Raw genomic sequence first — 14,552 nt, forward strand, 5'->3', positions numbered from 1 at the left:
TCCAGTGTCGATCTCTTTAGGCATTTACTCTTGAGCTGGTCATACTCCTCAGAGAAGACTCTTCCAACTGCCCTGAAGATGTTAACAGTCTGTGTGCTGGATAGAGAAGAATGCTTTGTAAAATCAATATTCAGTATTTAAACTTGCACTTAATCTCCCCTTCTTAATGTGGTATTCCTGGTTCAATGTGCCTGGTGTCTCTTACCTAGAGACTGTTTTCAAGCCTCTTGCATTCTATCTGATTGAGGAGGGGCCATTACTGGCCTTGCACAGTTGGGGAGGGTTAGAGATATGAGGCTCTAAATCTTGTTAGATAAACTTTCAACCTCTTTTCAAAAGGTGCATGGTGCTTACTATTGATTCTTGAGCCTTTTGGGAGTCCTGTAATCTGAATCACATTTTTTTGGGGGGGGTTTCTCTAATACTGGTGTAACATTCTGACAAGTCAACAAGTATAATCTGACAAGATAAAAAGCATCATCTATTTTCTTTGCTTCCAAAACTTGCTGTTCTCTCTGTATCTTTATGGATCTAGTCTTTAAGGAAATACTCTTTACTGTCATTTCTGTGGGGTTTAGGGAAGAAGTAGAGACTGATGCATGGATTAAACCTGCCATTTTAAAACAGGGATTTCATGATTTTCTTTTTAATGAAAAAAAAAATCATGTGAAAAATTAATGGATAGCATAGTCCAAAGTTTTAACATTGATTATCTTTGAGTGGTAGACTCATAGGTGTTTTATATATATTTTTATCCTCCTTTTTTTATTTATGCAAGATACATGTGTTACTTGTAAAATATAGGAAGTAAGGGAGATAGCATTGCAATGTTAATTACTTTTTAACTTAACGTTTGCTTCTGGGAAAGGAAAAATATCTAATACCTTTTCTCCAGAGACAAGCTATGCATAGAGTCCAGGATTATCTGAGAAGCAGAGTATTCGATGATCGGAAGCTTAGTATACTTACTATTTTGAACCATTGTGAGTTATTTTAAAACAATTTTTTTTTTTTTTTGAGACAGGTTCTCACTCTGTTACCTAGGTAGGAGTGCAGTGGCACAATCATAGCTCATTGTAGCCTCAAACTCCTGGGCTCAAGGGATCCTCCCACCTTAGCATCCTGAGAAACTAGGACCATAGGTGTATGCCACCATGCCCAGCCAAATTTTTTTTTTTTTTTTTTGAGACGGAGTCTTGCTCTGTTGCCAGGCTGGAGTGCAGTGGCACGATCTCAGCTCACCGCAACTGCCGCCTCCTGGGTTCAAGCGATTCCCCTGCCTCAACCTCCCAAATAGCTGGGATTACAGGCATTCGCCAACATGCCCAGCTAATTTTTTATATTTTAGTAGAGACAAGGTTTCACCATGTTGGCCAAGATGGTCTTGATTTCCTGACCTCGTGATCCGCCTGCCTCGGCCTCCCAAAGTGCCGGGATTACAGGTGTGAGCTACCGCGCCCGGCTGCCCAGCTGATTTTTAAATTTTTTATAGAAGCAGGTTCTTGCTACGTTGCCCAGGCTGATCTTGAACTCATTTTATTCAAGCAATCCTCCTGCCTCAACTTCCCAAAATGCTGAGATTACAAACCTGAGTCACCACTTCCAGCTGCATTGGGTTCTTGATTTTGAAATCTGTGGTAATGTAATCTGCATCTTGATACAGAAATTTTCCTCATATAAAACCTAGTTTCAGCTATTTAGGAGGCTGAGGCAGGAGGATCACTTGAGCTCAGGAGTTTGAGTCCAACCTGAACAACATAGCAAGACCCCAACTCTAAAAAGAACCCCAAACCCATAAATAAAACTTAAACAAATTAAAAAAAGGAAAAAAATTACATGGACTTAAAATACCTTTAGTTTTAAACCATTACATGGACTTAAAATGCCTTTAGATTTGCATGAGCAAGTCACGTTCAGCTAAGAAATAACATTATTTATCTGCTGTTTTTATATAAAACACTACTACACAAACGTTAAGTAACTAAATGGCTTCACAGATACACTGGCTGGCTGTGAATGGGCGGACAGAACTACTCCATGACCTTGTGCAGCATGTCAGTGATGTTGATGTTGAGGATGCCATGGGGCAGACAGCACTGCATGTTGCCTGCCAGAACGGTCACAAGACGGTAAGTTCAGCCATGAGAACTTTAAGCTGCATGTGTTTGTTTTTTAAAATTGAACTCATGAAAAGTTTTTCACTGTGCATGTTTGGGAACATGAAGCATAATAGCAAAATCTTATTTTCTGCATCTTATGGACTTTTTCTTTTTTGAGACAGGTCTCACTTTGTTGCCCAGGCTGGAGTGCAATGGTGGTATCCTAGGTCACCGCGGCCTTAAACTCCTGTGCTCAAGTGATCCTCCCACCTCAGCCTCCCGAGTAGCTGGGATTACATGTGTGAACCACTGCACCTGGCCCATATGGACTTCTGATAAATATATTGTGTATGGTTAGAAGAAATAGAAAATAGTGCTTTTGGGCTGGGAGCCGTGGCTCACAGCTGTAATCCCAGCACTTTGGAAGGCTGAGATGGGTGGATCGCTTGAGCTCAGGAGTTCAGCCTGGGCAACATGGCGAAACCCCATCTCTACTAAAAATACAAAAAAATTTAGCTGGGTATGGTGGCATGCACCAGTAGTCTCAGCTATTCCAGAGGCTGAAGTGGGAGAATTGCTTGAGCGCAGGAGTCAGCGGTTGCAATGAGCCAAGACTGTGCCACTATACTCCAGCCTGGGTGACAGAGTGAGAGCCTGTCTCAAACAACAACAACAACAAAAACAGGAAAATAGTGCTTTTATATGTGCTCAAAATATTTGTAATTTGCATTTTGATTTTATTTCCAATTCATAGGTTTTAATAACCGAATATACTAAATTTTTTAATGTCATGTATTCACACTTAATTTTAACATTTATAATGTTCATTCTGTTCTCAGTTTTAGCAAATAAAAACTTCATATTTTATTTTATCTTTTGCCATTAAGCCTCAATTTTGAGGATTAGGTAGTGAGGAAAGTGAGCAATGACACTGGTTAAATAGTATGAGTCAGGTTATCCTATTTTTCTACTTGGATTGTGTGTGGTCCAAGTAACAGTTGTTTTCTTTCTTTCTTTCTTTTACTTTTTAAAATTATTTATTTATTTATTTATTTATTTATTTTTTTAGATGGTGTCTCGCTCTGTCACCCAGGCTGGAGTGCAGTGGTGCGATCTCGGCTCACTGCAAGCTCCACCTCCCGGGTTCACGGCATTCTCTTGCTTCAGACTCCCGAGTGGCTGGGACTACAGGCATGTGCCACCACGCCCCGCTAATTTTTTGTATTTTTAGTAGAGATGGGGTTTCATCATGTTAGCCAGGATGGTCTCAATCTCCTGACCTCGTGATTCACCTGCCTCGGCCTCCCAAAGTGCTGGGATTACAGGCGTCAGCCACCGTGCCTGGCCTCTTTCTTTCTTTTTCTTTTTCTTTGAGACAGAGTCTCACTCTATCACCCAGGCTGGAGTGCAGTGGCACGATCTCAGCTTAGTGCAACCTCTGCCTCCCAGGTTTAAATGATTCTTGTGCCTCCCAAGTAGCTGGGATTACAGGTGTGCGCCACCACACCCAGCAACTTTTTGTATTTTTAGTAGAGATGGGGTTTTGCCGTGGTGGCCAGGCTGGTCTTGAATTCCTGGTCTCAAGTGATCTGCCTGCCTCAGCCTCCCAAAATGCTGGGATTACAGGTGTGAGCCACCGTGCCTGGCTATTTTCCTTCTTACTCTAGGTTTCTAAAATCATGCATTTGTTTTAGGACGGTGCTCGCCTGTTATTCCTTTGTTCTGACATTTGGCTTTTGAAATTGCTATTTCTCTCTCATTAAGAGAGTTTACTGCCTTATATAAAGATTGAAAGTTAAGATTTTAGATTGAGTTTCTGCTTTGCTATAATTTTCTACCCTGTTTATGTTTTTAATTTTTTTTTTTTTAACATTTAACATTATTGGTAATAGAATGTACAGGTGTGTGCCAGTAGTCTCAGCTACTTGGGAGGCTGAGGTGGAGAGGTCAAGATTAGGTAGAGAGATCCCTTTAGCCCAGGAGTTGTGGGTCATAGTGCGCTATGCTGGTTGGATGTCCACACTAAGTTTGGCATGAATATGGTGACCTCTCAGGATGCCAGATTGCCAGAACCAGACCAGGTCAGAAACAGCAAGTCAAAACCCCCATGCTGGTCAGTTTGTGGGATCATGTCAGTGAATTGCCACTGCACCTCATCTCTTCAAAAAAAAAAAAAAAAGCATGTAATTTATTTTCTTGCTGACCATAATAACAACGAAACCAACTCAAAGCAAAGTCTGTACCAGTAGCTACAAGGATACAAAGTTTGTTTATTTATTTTTGTTGCAAACTTTCTGAGTCTTATCTCTTGTTGGGAGAAGGGAGAATTCCTAGTGGAATCTGGACTTTCATCTCTTCAAACACTTTTTCCTTAACCTGATTTCAGGATGTATGATCACAATTCACAGAATATTGGACTTCTTCAAGATAGTAGACAAAGGTTGACATTGTCTTATGGTCTTATGTTTAATATGGTGTTGAAAAAGTGGAGGGATATAGGATCCTTTTTCTGTTTCCTGGAATTTTTTCTGAACAGCATTGTTCATTTGTATTTTTTGTCTTTTATCATCTGAAAACCAATGCAGTGTTTTCAGGTATATTCTTATTAGTTTTTACTACTTAGAGTCAACATTATTAAATTTAAAAAGTATTCTATATGGAAAAAAAAGACGTGAAATGTCCTAATCTTGAATGACCCAGGTTTTTAAGGCACTATTGCGTATTAGAGAATGAGTCTAGCCAATAGCTCTCAGAGGACAGAAGAGCACCTACTTTAATATAAACACCCTTTGCTATAACGGATGAGCAGAGTGTCATTTACTAAGACTTGCATACCCTACCTGTTGCCCAGGAACTTGGATAGGAAAATACTGGGATTCAGATTAGAAAAAGATCTGTAAAAGCTAATTTTAGCTGCTTTGAACCAGTACAGAAGCAAGAATTACTAAGAAAACCTTGTTCAAAACATGTGCATTACAGGCTGCATTAAAAATTTAGAATTGCCTTCTGAAGTTACTGAAAATTAGGTGGTATAAGTATAATATACTCCATATGGTTTACAACCTAAAGCAAATGTGGTAAAGTAATGGAGAATTCCTCATAGTCAGATGCCTTTGAACAATTATATTCTGAGAAGATTTATAGGGAGCCTGACTTCATTGTGGTGATGAGTTTCACAGAATGAGATTTTGCAGACAGAGTAGAGGAGGAAGGGTAGAAAAAGTCATGTTGACTTGTGGTTGGTTGTAATGGCCAACGGGATTCATAATAGTTGGTCAATTATAGTTACCCGCAATGATCATATACAGGTAAAGGGAATGCTTAGGACTGATTATTTTCTGAATCGTTATCTACGATGATCATATAAATGTAAAGGGAATGCTTAGCACTGATTATTTTCTCAATCATTGTATGTATCTTTATTCCTTTTTCAATTAGGACAAAAGGGAATCTTGAAAAATTAGTCTATTTCTTTGCCTCCTGGCTGAACTATAGTTCTACAAATCTGTGTTCATAGTTGTGCTAATACTGCCTATTTCAGAATTACTCATATATTTCTGGGACACATTCACATCTCAGTGTATAAGCATTAATTGTTTTATCTTGAGTTTGATGTGATTTACTGGGCTATGAAATATGATGTTATTATAGGATAAGGGTTACTGATTTATTAAAAACCATTTGTATATCTTTCCATAAGTTGAACACTGAGTGTATAATTCTTTGTCAGGTATCCTAGTGACTCAGTGGCAAGTCAGTATGGCCTTTTTGTTGTCTCAGTAGCCACTTCTTCCATAAATTCTTTAAAAAGTCTTCAGAACTGATGTCCATGTAGACCTATACCAGTGCATGTAAGTTTCAATATTTTATTTTTAAGCTTAGGAGCTTACATAATTCTGATTATATATATTTTATAGAATAAAATAGAAAACTTTAAATGGGGAAGAAACTCCATTAAGAAATAAAGCACATCAGCTCTTTTCACAGAGGCATGGGTGATAAATCCTCTGAAATTCGCCTTCTCATCTCATTTTAGAGTAAATCTGAGGAGTGCATGAAAACATTTTGAGCAACTAGCTAAGCACCCTTAAACTTTGTAGATTATATAGCTAAATGCTATATTCTTGCTTCGGTGACAAGAAGTGCTTTTTCAAATTTATATTACATTTTTTAAGAATAAAAGATTTGGAAGAAAGATTCATTTTTGTCATAACTAAGAAATTGAGTAATCTTAATTATGATTTCATATAGATGCAGCTTTGCATTAGCGGTAAACATGATAAAGGTCTCATTTTCCTCTTGTTGGGAGGAAGTGGTTTGGGCGGTTGGAGAGTGCACTCTGTTTTTTGTCATTGTAGCATAATAGCACCGTGATTTTAAACTACTATCCCTATTTAATAATGATCAGATGAAAGGAATCATAACAACTTCTTAATAATTTTATTTTTATGTAACTTTTCTTAGATCAACTGTTAAACTCCATTCTTAGCTGTATAATATCAGAATTCTGGTATGTCTTTGGATACTAATTTCAAAAAATCATTTCAAAGTTTGGTTATTCAACTGGAGATGATGTAATTTTACTGGTGATATAATTAAGGAAAATGTTGTGAACACTTTGGAAGGCATTTAACAGCAGTAATAACTACTGCTCTTATGATTGTTATTAATATGCATGATGTGATTCTGTAAAAGTACACAGATCAGTATCTAGACCCTTTATTCATTTATGCTTATACAAGAAGCTGGGCCTTGTTGATTTTTAATTTCAGTTTTAGAAAGTTGAGTAAAACCTAACACTGTTCCCTGTAGGTATAATTTATTAATACTCTTTGGACCATAAATTAAACCTAGTTTTTGGTAACTTTTTCTTTAAGATTTATAAATGTGTTGAATTGCCAAAAATGATTAACTACAGTCTTTTCAGAATAACGTGGATTTAGAAACCGTAGAGAACTGTCAAATAGTTCAGTCTAAAATTCTGTAAGTTAGATTACATGGCAGGATTAGTTAGGGACTAATTTGTAATTTATTTAAAAATAAATTTCATTTTTATCAGAATAAACCTTATTAAGTTTTTGTAACTAAATACAAAGCTTCACAAACAATAGAAAATGATAGTTGAACCCTTCGTATAATAGACTATATTAGATAGAACTGACTGCATTTTTTAACTAAAATCATAGATTTGTTAAGAAACAGTGCTCAACCCTACATTCAGTCAGCTCTCTTGGTGTCTTTAGTCAGCTTCCAAGTTTTTCATCCATTACTGGACAGCCGTGCAAACTTAATTGAAAACATTTTCCAGACATTAATTGGATTCAGCCTTGAGGCATAAAGGTAGGTAGCCTAACATTTCAGAGTATATTTCTAGGGTCAGAGTAATTGTATTTATTCTAATGCTAGAATTCTCCTTTAATCCTTTCCAAGAAGTTGAAGCAAATAGTAGAAAGTTCTCTTACCACTGTTACTTTTATAACACAACTGGATGATAATGATTTTTACTGGATACATCGTAAGAGTTCAAAGTTCTTAATAGGTGAAAGTGGACAGGTTTCTAGAAAAGATGTGTGTAAACCAGTCACTGATTAGTGAGTTGGGAGTTTTACTTAGTGTATAAGCTATTTGTGCATTGCCATAACTCATGTCATCAGAATTATTTTTAATTAAAAAATTAAGTAAGGACACTTTGTTGTTTGGTCTCCTTTTAGCTAGTGATAATACCACAACTTTGATTTTTACTTAGAGTTTTATTATTGAATATCTATTCCTTTTTACTTTGATCAGTGTTCTGAGAGTTGACATTGATAAAGTAGGGCTGCCCTGGATTTCTTGCTTTGTAATTTATCAGTGTATTGGGCACAGGTGGTCTTGGTTAGTCACTGCCTTCAATTAAATGACTTGAGATTGACCTACACATGAGGTTTGTACGTTCGTTTTACTCAGGATATTGTTTTATCACTTGAAAGGTTATGAAGTCTGTTGAAATATGTCATTTCTTCTTAAGGCTCTCTTGAAGGCCATATGAAAATCCCCTATGCTTTTCTTTTTCGGTTCCTCCACAATAGTTTCTTATTCTGTAAGGAGGAGGGAGTCCCATTCTAGATAATCAATGACTAGAATAGTTTTTTTGGTGGGTAGAGAAGGGGCAGAATTGGGCCGGGAATTTGCAATTCTAAATTTTTTAAAAAGTGTGCTTTGTCGATCCAATTTTGGGCATATAGTTCTTAAAATTATGTATATTAATGTAGTGTGGCTCTTAAAATTATATTAATTTGAAAAATACATAGGTAATCAGCCATCAGTCACATATTTATGTTGGCATGCTTTTACATGTTTACATTTAGTAAATTGTAAGCTACTGCACTTAATTTTAGCAAGTAAATGAGAAGCCATATAATTTTAAAAATAGAAGCTGTGACCATCATTGTAAATCACAATTGTTAGGTTTTTTGGACTTCATGGCTTATAGATTAGTGCAGTTTTCACAAAAGTATTTGTGGGATTTTAGGGGCAAGAAATTTGCTAAAATGAATTGAATCCAAATCATAGAAAATCCTGATTTATTTTTCTGGATAGCACTGATCACCATCTAGTACATTACAAATTTTGTTTATTTATATCTTGTCACTTTATCTTCCCTTTCCACTATATACTTCATGAAGGCAGGTTTTTTTGTCTATTTTGTTCATTGTTTGAACTCGAGTATCTAGAGTAGGGCATAGCACATAATTTAGAGCAGTGGTCCCTAACCTTTTTGGCACTAGGGACCAGTTTCGTGGAAGACAAGTTTTCCACAGTTAGAAGTCGGGGGGATGGTTTCGGGATGAAACTGTTCTACTTCAGATGGAACTTACGCCTAAATCTTTCATGGGCAGCTCACAATAGAGTTCATGCTCCTATGAGAATCAAATGTTACTGCTGATCAGACAGGAGGCAGAGCTCAGACAGTGATGTTCACGTGCCTGCCACTCACCTCCTGCTGTGTGGCCTGGTTCCTAACAGCCTGGGGATTGGGGACCCCTGATTTAGAGTAGTGTGTAACACACTATCTAGAGGAGGGCATAGTACATAATGGGTATAGATTTTTGTTGAAAGATGGTAGAAACTGGTGGACAGTGTCCAGGTTCTTGGCATTTTGAACAAAGAATTGGACAAAGTGCACAAACAAGTAAAGAATGAAGCATCAAAAGCAGGTATTTATTGAAAACAAGTACACTCCACAGGGTGGGAATTGGCCCGAGCAGCTGCTCAAGGGTTTGGATACAGAATCTTCTGGGGTCTAAATACCCTATATACGTTTCCCATTGGCCACTTGGCATTCACCTCATGTAAATGAAATGGTGGCCTGCAATCAATCAGAGGTCACACCCCTATGCAAACATCTGATTGGTTGTGGGAAGCAACTCATCAGAGGCTAAAGTGAAGTTAGGAAGTTGCACTTCTGTGCAATTGAAGACTTGGCCCTCAGTCTGATTGGTTGCACATAGCTACCTTCAGTTAGTCTGACTGGTTGCTATGTGCAGCCAATCAGAGGTTGGTTGCTATGTGCAACCAACCAGAGGCTGAAGTGAAGTTACAGAGTTACACTCCTATGCAAACATCTGATTGGTTGCTTTTTGCAACCTATCAGTGGTACTTTCAATTTCCCATCTGCCTCGCAAAAGAGGTGGGGGTTTGAAAAAGGGAGTAGTCTCTGGTCCTTTTGTTACTTAGGCGTGGAAAGTTAGGGTTTTCCTTTCAATTTATTTCTGGAAAGTCAAGGTGAAATGGCCTTAGGTTCCCTGCCTCCAGACCCTATTCTTCTGCCTCAAAATCACTCAAATGCAGTATCATTTTGATCAATATATTCTGCCATTTTCTTTGCATTTCTAAATGTTTGTCACTTTTTTCCTTTTATATCTTTAAGTGGAGTATATGTTGATAGTGCTGATTCTTACAAGAGGTTGTATCCATTTGTATCTATTGCTAAATATCTCCTTTTGAGAATCCTTAGGGTTTTTAAAAGTTTAATCTAGAATTTATTCTCTTGAATTATGTTGTGCCTTATGCTTTGATACAATTTAAAACTCTCAGGTAGTGTTGTTTCTTCAAGAACTTTTATGTATTTATTTTAACTTAATAAATGCTCAGAGTACATTTTCTTCTACCTAAGTTTTAACCTTTGGGCACACATGAACAGTTTTCACATAGTTGAAAACATTGATTATCTTGTAGCACTTTGGAAGAGTGTATGTGGAGTCTTGAAACTCCGTTGTTAAATTCCAGTTGTTAAGACCAGGCAATAAATACCTCATTACAGTTCTATATACCTATTTGTCATTCATGATATCTCAATATCGTATGTGTGTGTTGTCAACAAGAAAATAATTTGTTATTGTGGTTAGACCTTTTGCTTTACCACTGAAATATTGTTTCTCTGGATTATTTGAGAATGCGAATCCATTTTGCACACTAGTGTATGTCCAATTAAGGAGTAGTAAGAGACTCAGGAGGGCTCACCCTCCGAACAAGGCTCAGTAGAAACAGCCAAAATAATAATAGGATGGGTTAGATAAGTGTTAACAGCCTCTGTCCCCTCGCCTAACACTAATTAGACCTTCCTTATTCTCCTTACTACTCATCACTGTGCAGTCTGCTAATTGTTGAGGTGAGTACATTTTAAGTTCCTTCTGTACTTGAATTATCTTTACTTGCTGTCCTCAGAGAAATGACTGGAGAGTTTTTTAAAACTGTGATTCAGATTGTCTGTGACTTTCTAGCAGCTTTTCTTATTATGCCATTTAATCAATAATTGACTGAATTTTGCATTTTCCTTTCCCTTCCTGTTTAGAGCTTTTTCAAAAAGAAAACAGCAAGCAAACATCTTTTTTTTGTTAAGTCACAAAGATAGATGACTTTGCACTCATTTCAGTGCTGCAAGGCAATTTTTTATTCTTTCAAATTCCTTTATACATTTTTATTCTTATTCTAAGGGAAGTAGGTTTTTCTGTTTTTTGATTTTTATTTTTTATTGGGGGATTGGAGGAACATTTTATCTGCAAGTGCAGCTATTGAAAACTTTACTAAAAATATGTTTCTTTTAATAGTTGCATATTTTGAGGATCTTAATTGGGCTTTTTAAAAAAAAAATAGAAAAGTAGAAAGATTTATGAATGGAAAATAAAATACTGGAGCAAGTAACTTCCAATTTGTTTTATTTTTTTTTTTGAGACAGAGTCTCTCTCTGTTGCCTAGGCTGGAGCAATGGCATGATCTTGGCTCACTGCAACCTCTGCCTCCCGGGTTCAAGCGATTCTCCTGCGTCAGCCTCTGAAATAGCTGGGATCACAGGCACCCGCCACCATGCCCAGCTAATTTTTGTATTTTTGATAGCGACGGTGTTTCACCATGTTGGCCAGGCTGGTCTTGAACTCCTGACCTCAGGTGATCCACCTGGCCTCCCAAAGTGCTAGGATTGTAGGTGTGAATCATTGCGCCCAGCCTCCAATATTTTAATCAAGTGTTTCTCTCTCTTAAAAAAAATTAATGTCTTTGTAGGACGTATTAAAAGTCATGGCAAGAACCACAATTACTTTTTTCACCAACCACATACAAGGTTTATATTGTAAATCACGCTTTTTTTCTAAGACTTGCTTCGAATTTATCTCACCAGTTTGTTGAGAACAGTAGAGGAATATGTTAGTCTAATGGCTAAATTGTTTTTATACTGTAAGCTCTACAGTATAAATAGAAATACAGAAGCACTATAAAAAATATATGGTTAAAAATACCATTACTTTTTTTTTTTTTGGAGACAGAGTACAGGCTGGAGTGCAGTGATGCGATCTCCGCTCATTGCAACCTCTGCCTCCTGGGTTCAAGCAATTCTTCTGCCTCAGCCTCCTAAGTAGCTGGGATTACAGATATGCACCATCATGCCAGGCTAATTTTTGTGTTTTTAGTAGAGACAAGGTTTCACCATGTTGGCCAGGCTGGTCTTGAACTTCTGACCTCAAGTGATCCGACTGCCTCAACTTCCCAAAGTGCTAGGATTACAAGTGTGAGCCACCACGCTTGGCCTACTTTTTTATTTTGTATTTATTTAGAGATAGGGTTTCACTCTGTTGAACTGGATGGAGTGTAGTGGTACGATCATAGCTCACTGTAACCTTGAGCTCCTGGGCTCAAGTGATTCTTCTGCCTCAGCCTCCCAGGTAGCTAGGGCTATAAGCACACACCACCACACCTGGCTAATTTTTTTTTTTTTTTTTGAGACAGGCTGGAGTGCAGTGGTGCGATCTCAGCTCACTTCAAGCTCTGCCTCCTGTTTTCACGCCATTCTCCTGGCTCAGCCTCCCGAGTAGCTGGGACTAGAGGCGCCTGCCACCACACCTGGATAAATTTTGTATTTTTTTTTTTAGTAGAGACGGGGTTTCACTGTGTTAGCCAGGATGGTATTGATCTCCTGACCTTGTGATCCGCCCGCCTCAGCCTCCCAAACTGCTGGGATTACAGGCGTGAGCCACCATGCGTGGCCCACGCCTGGATAATTTTTTAAAAAATTTATAACTTTCTTTTTTAGAGATGGTGGTCTCACTATGTTGCCCAGATTGATCTTGAACTCCTGGCCTCAAGCAGTCCTCCCACTTTGGCCTCCCAAAGCCTTGTGATTACAGGCATAAAAATAGCATTACTTTAAAACCATACACAAGTAGCTGTCTAGGTACTTAAGCTTTATTCTGTAATAGTTATTTAGTAGGGAGTTACTAGATTATCTGTGATTAATGTAGTTTATGAAGATACGTCAGATTAGGCATAATACTATTTAGTAATCTGAATTTGGAAGAATTATAATGCCTATGTTTTGATCAGTGGAGTAGTGATTATGAACATGGACTTGGGTTTGAATCCCTGCTTCACTGTTTGTGTGTTGGAGTACAGATTACATGACCTCTTTGACACTCAGTTTTGTGCTTATAAAAGTGAAGAGAATATCACCTTTCTCACAAGATGCATTAAATGAAATGATAAATGCTTATTAGCACACTGTCTGGGTACATATTAGTGCTATTTACATTATATCATTACATAGTTTTTAACATTATAATTTATATAAATGTATAGTATATTTTGTTAAAATTCCTTTATTACAGTTTCTGGATTGCTAGGTTTTAATTGCGTATTGATATATATTTTCAGTGTATTGGCTTTCATCTCTCCTGAGCCAGTTGAGAGTTGAAGACTTATTTTCTATAATTTCTTTTTTTTTTTTTCTTTTAACTTTTAAGTTCAGGGGTACAAGTACAGGTTTGATACATAGGCAAAGTTGTGTCATGGGGCTTTGTTGTAGAGATTATTTCATCACGTAGGTATTAAGCCTAGTATACATTAGTTATTTTGCCTCATCCTTTCCCTCCTCCCACCCTCTACCCCTTTGAAAGGCCTCAGTGTATATTGTTCCCCTCTATATCCATGTGTTCTCATCATTGAGCTCCCACTTATTAGAGAGAACATACGGTATTTGGTTTTCTGTTCCTGTGTTAGTTTGTGAAAGATAATGACCTGCAGCTCCATTCATGTCCCTGAAAAGGACATTGTCACATTCTTTTTTTATGGCTGCATAGTATTCTATGGTATATGTGTACCTCATTTTCTTGATCCAGTCTACCATCAGTGGGCATTTAGGTTGATTCCATGTCTTTGCTATTGTGAATAGTGCAGCAGTGAACAAATGTGTGCATATGTCTTTATAAAAGAATGATTTATATTTCTTTTGGGTTTATACCCAGTAATGGGATTGCTGGGTCAAATGGTATTTCTGTCCTTAGGTCTTTGAGGAATCACCACACTGTCCTCTACAATGGCTGAAGTAATTTACTCCCACCAACAGTGTATAAGCCTTCCTTTTTCTCTACAACCTTGCCAGCATCTGTTGTTTTTTGACTTTTTTTTTTTTTTTTTTTTTGAGATGGAGTCTTGCTCTGTCCCCCAGGCTGGAGTGCAGTGGTGCCATCTTGGCTCACTGCAAGCTCCGCCTCCCAGGTTCACGCCATTCTCCTGTCTCAGCCTCCCAATTAGCTGGGACTACAGGCGCCCACCACCATGCCCGGCTAATTTTTTTGTATGTTTTGGTAGAGATGGGGTTTCACCGTGTTAGCTGGGATGGTCTCGATCTCCTGACCTCGTGATCCGCCAGCCTCGGCCTCCCAAAGTGCTGGGATTACAGGCGTGAGCCACCACGCTCAGCCGTTTTTTGACTTTTTAATAATACCCATTCTTACTGGTGTGAGATGGTATCTCATTGTGGTTTTGATTTGCATTTCTCTAATCCGTGATGTTGAGCTTTTCTTTCATGTGATTTTTGGCCACATATATGTCTTCTTTTGAGAAGTGTTTGTTCATGTCCTTTGCCCACTTTTTAATGGGGTTGTTGTTTTTTGTAAATTTAAATTCCTTGTGGATGCTGGATAT

General features: G+C 37.8%; 1 protein-coding gene across 13 annotated transcripts in view; it reads left to right on the forward strand.

Moving 5' to 3' along the window:
- The window catches only part of LOC105478786 (HECT domain and ankyrin repeat containing E3 ubiquitin protein ligase 1), a 127,086-nt gene that overhangs the window by 25,928 nt on the left and 86,606 nt on the right, over window positions 1–14,552 (forward strand). For 9 of the 13 annotated variants that reach the window (XM_011736427.2, XM_024791930.2, XM_024791926.2 and 6 more), the window contains one exon: window positions 1,998–2,129. The exons of the other annotated variants lie outside the window; for them this stretch is intronic. In XM_011736427.2, coding sequence (XP_011734729.1) covers window positions 1,998–2,129 — 132 coding nt within the window. The remainder of the gene's footprint in view (window positions 1–1,997; window positions 2,130–14,552) is intronic. 13 annotated transcript variants of the gene reach the window in all.

This window comes from Macaca nemestrina, chromosome 5 (genome assembly GCF_043159975.1).
Source record: "Macaca nemestrina isolate mMacNem1 chromosome 5, mMacNem.hap1, whole genome shotgun sequence".
Lineage (NCBI taxonomy): Eukaryota > Metazoa > Chordata > Mammalia > Primates > Cercopithecidae > Macaca > Macaca nemestrina.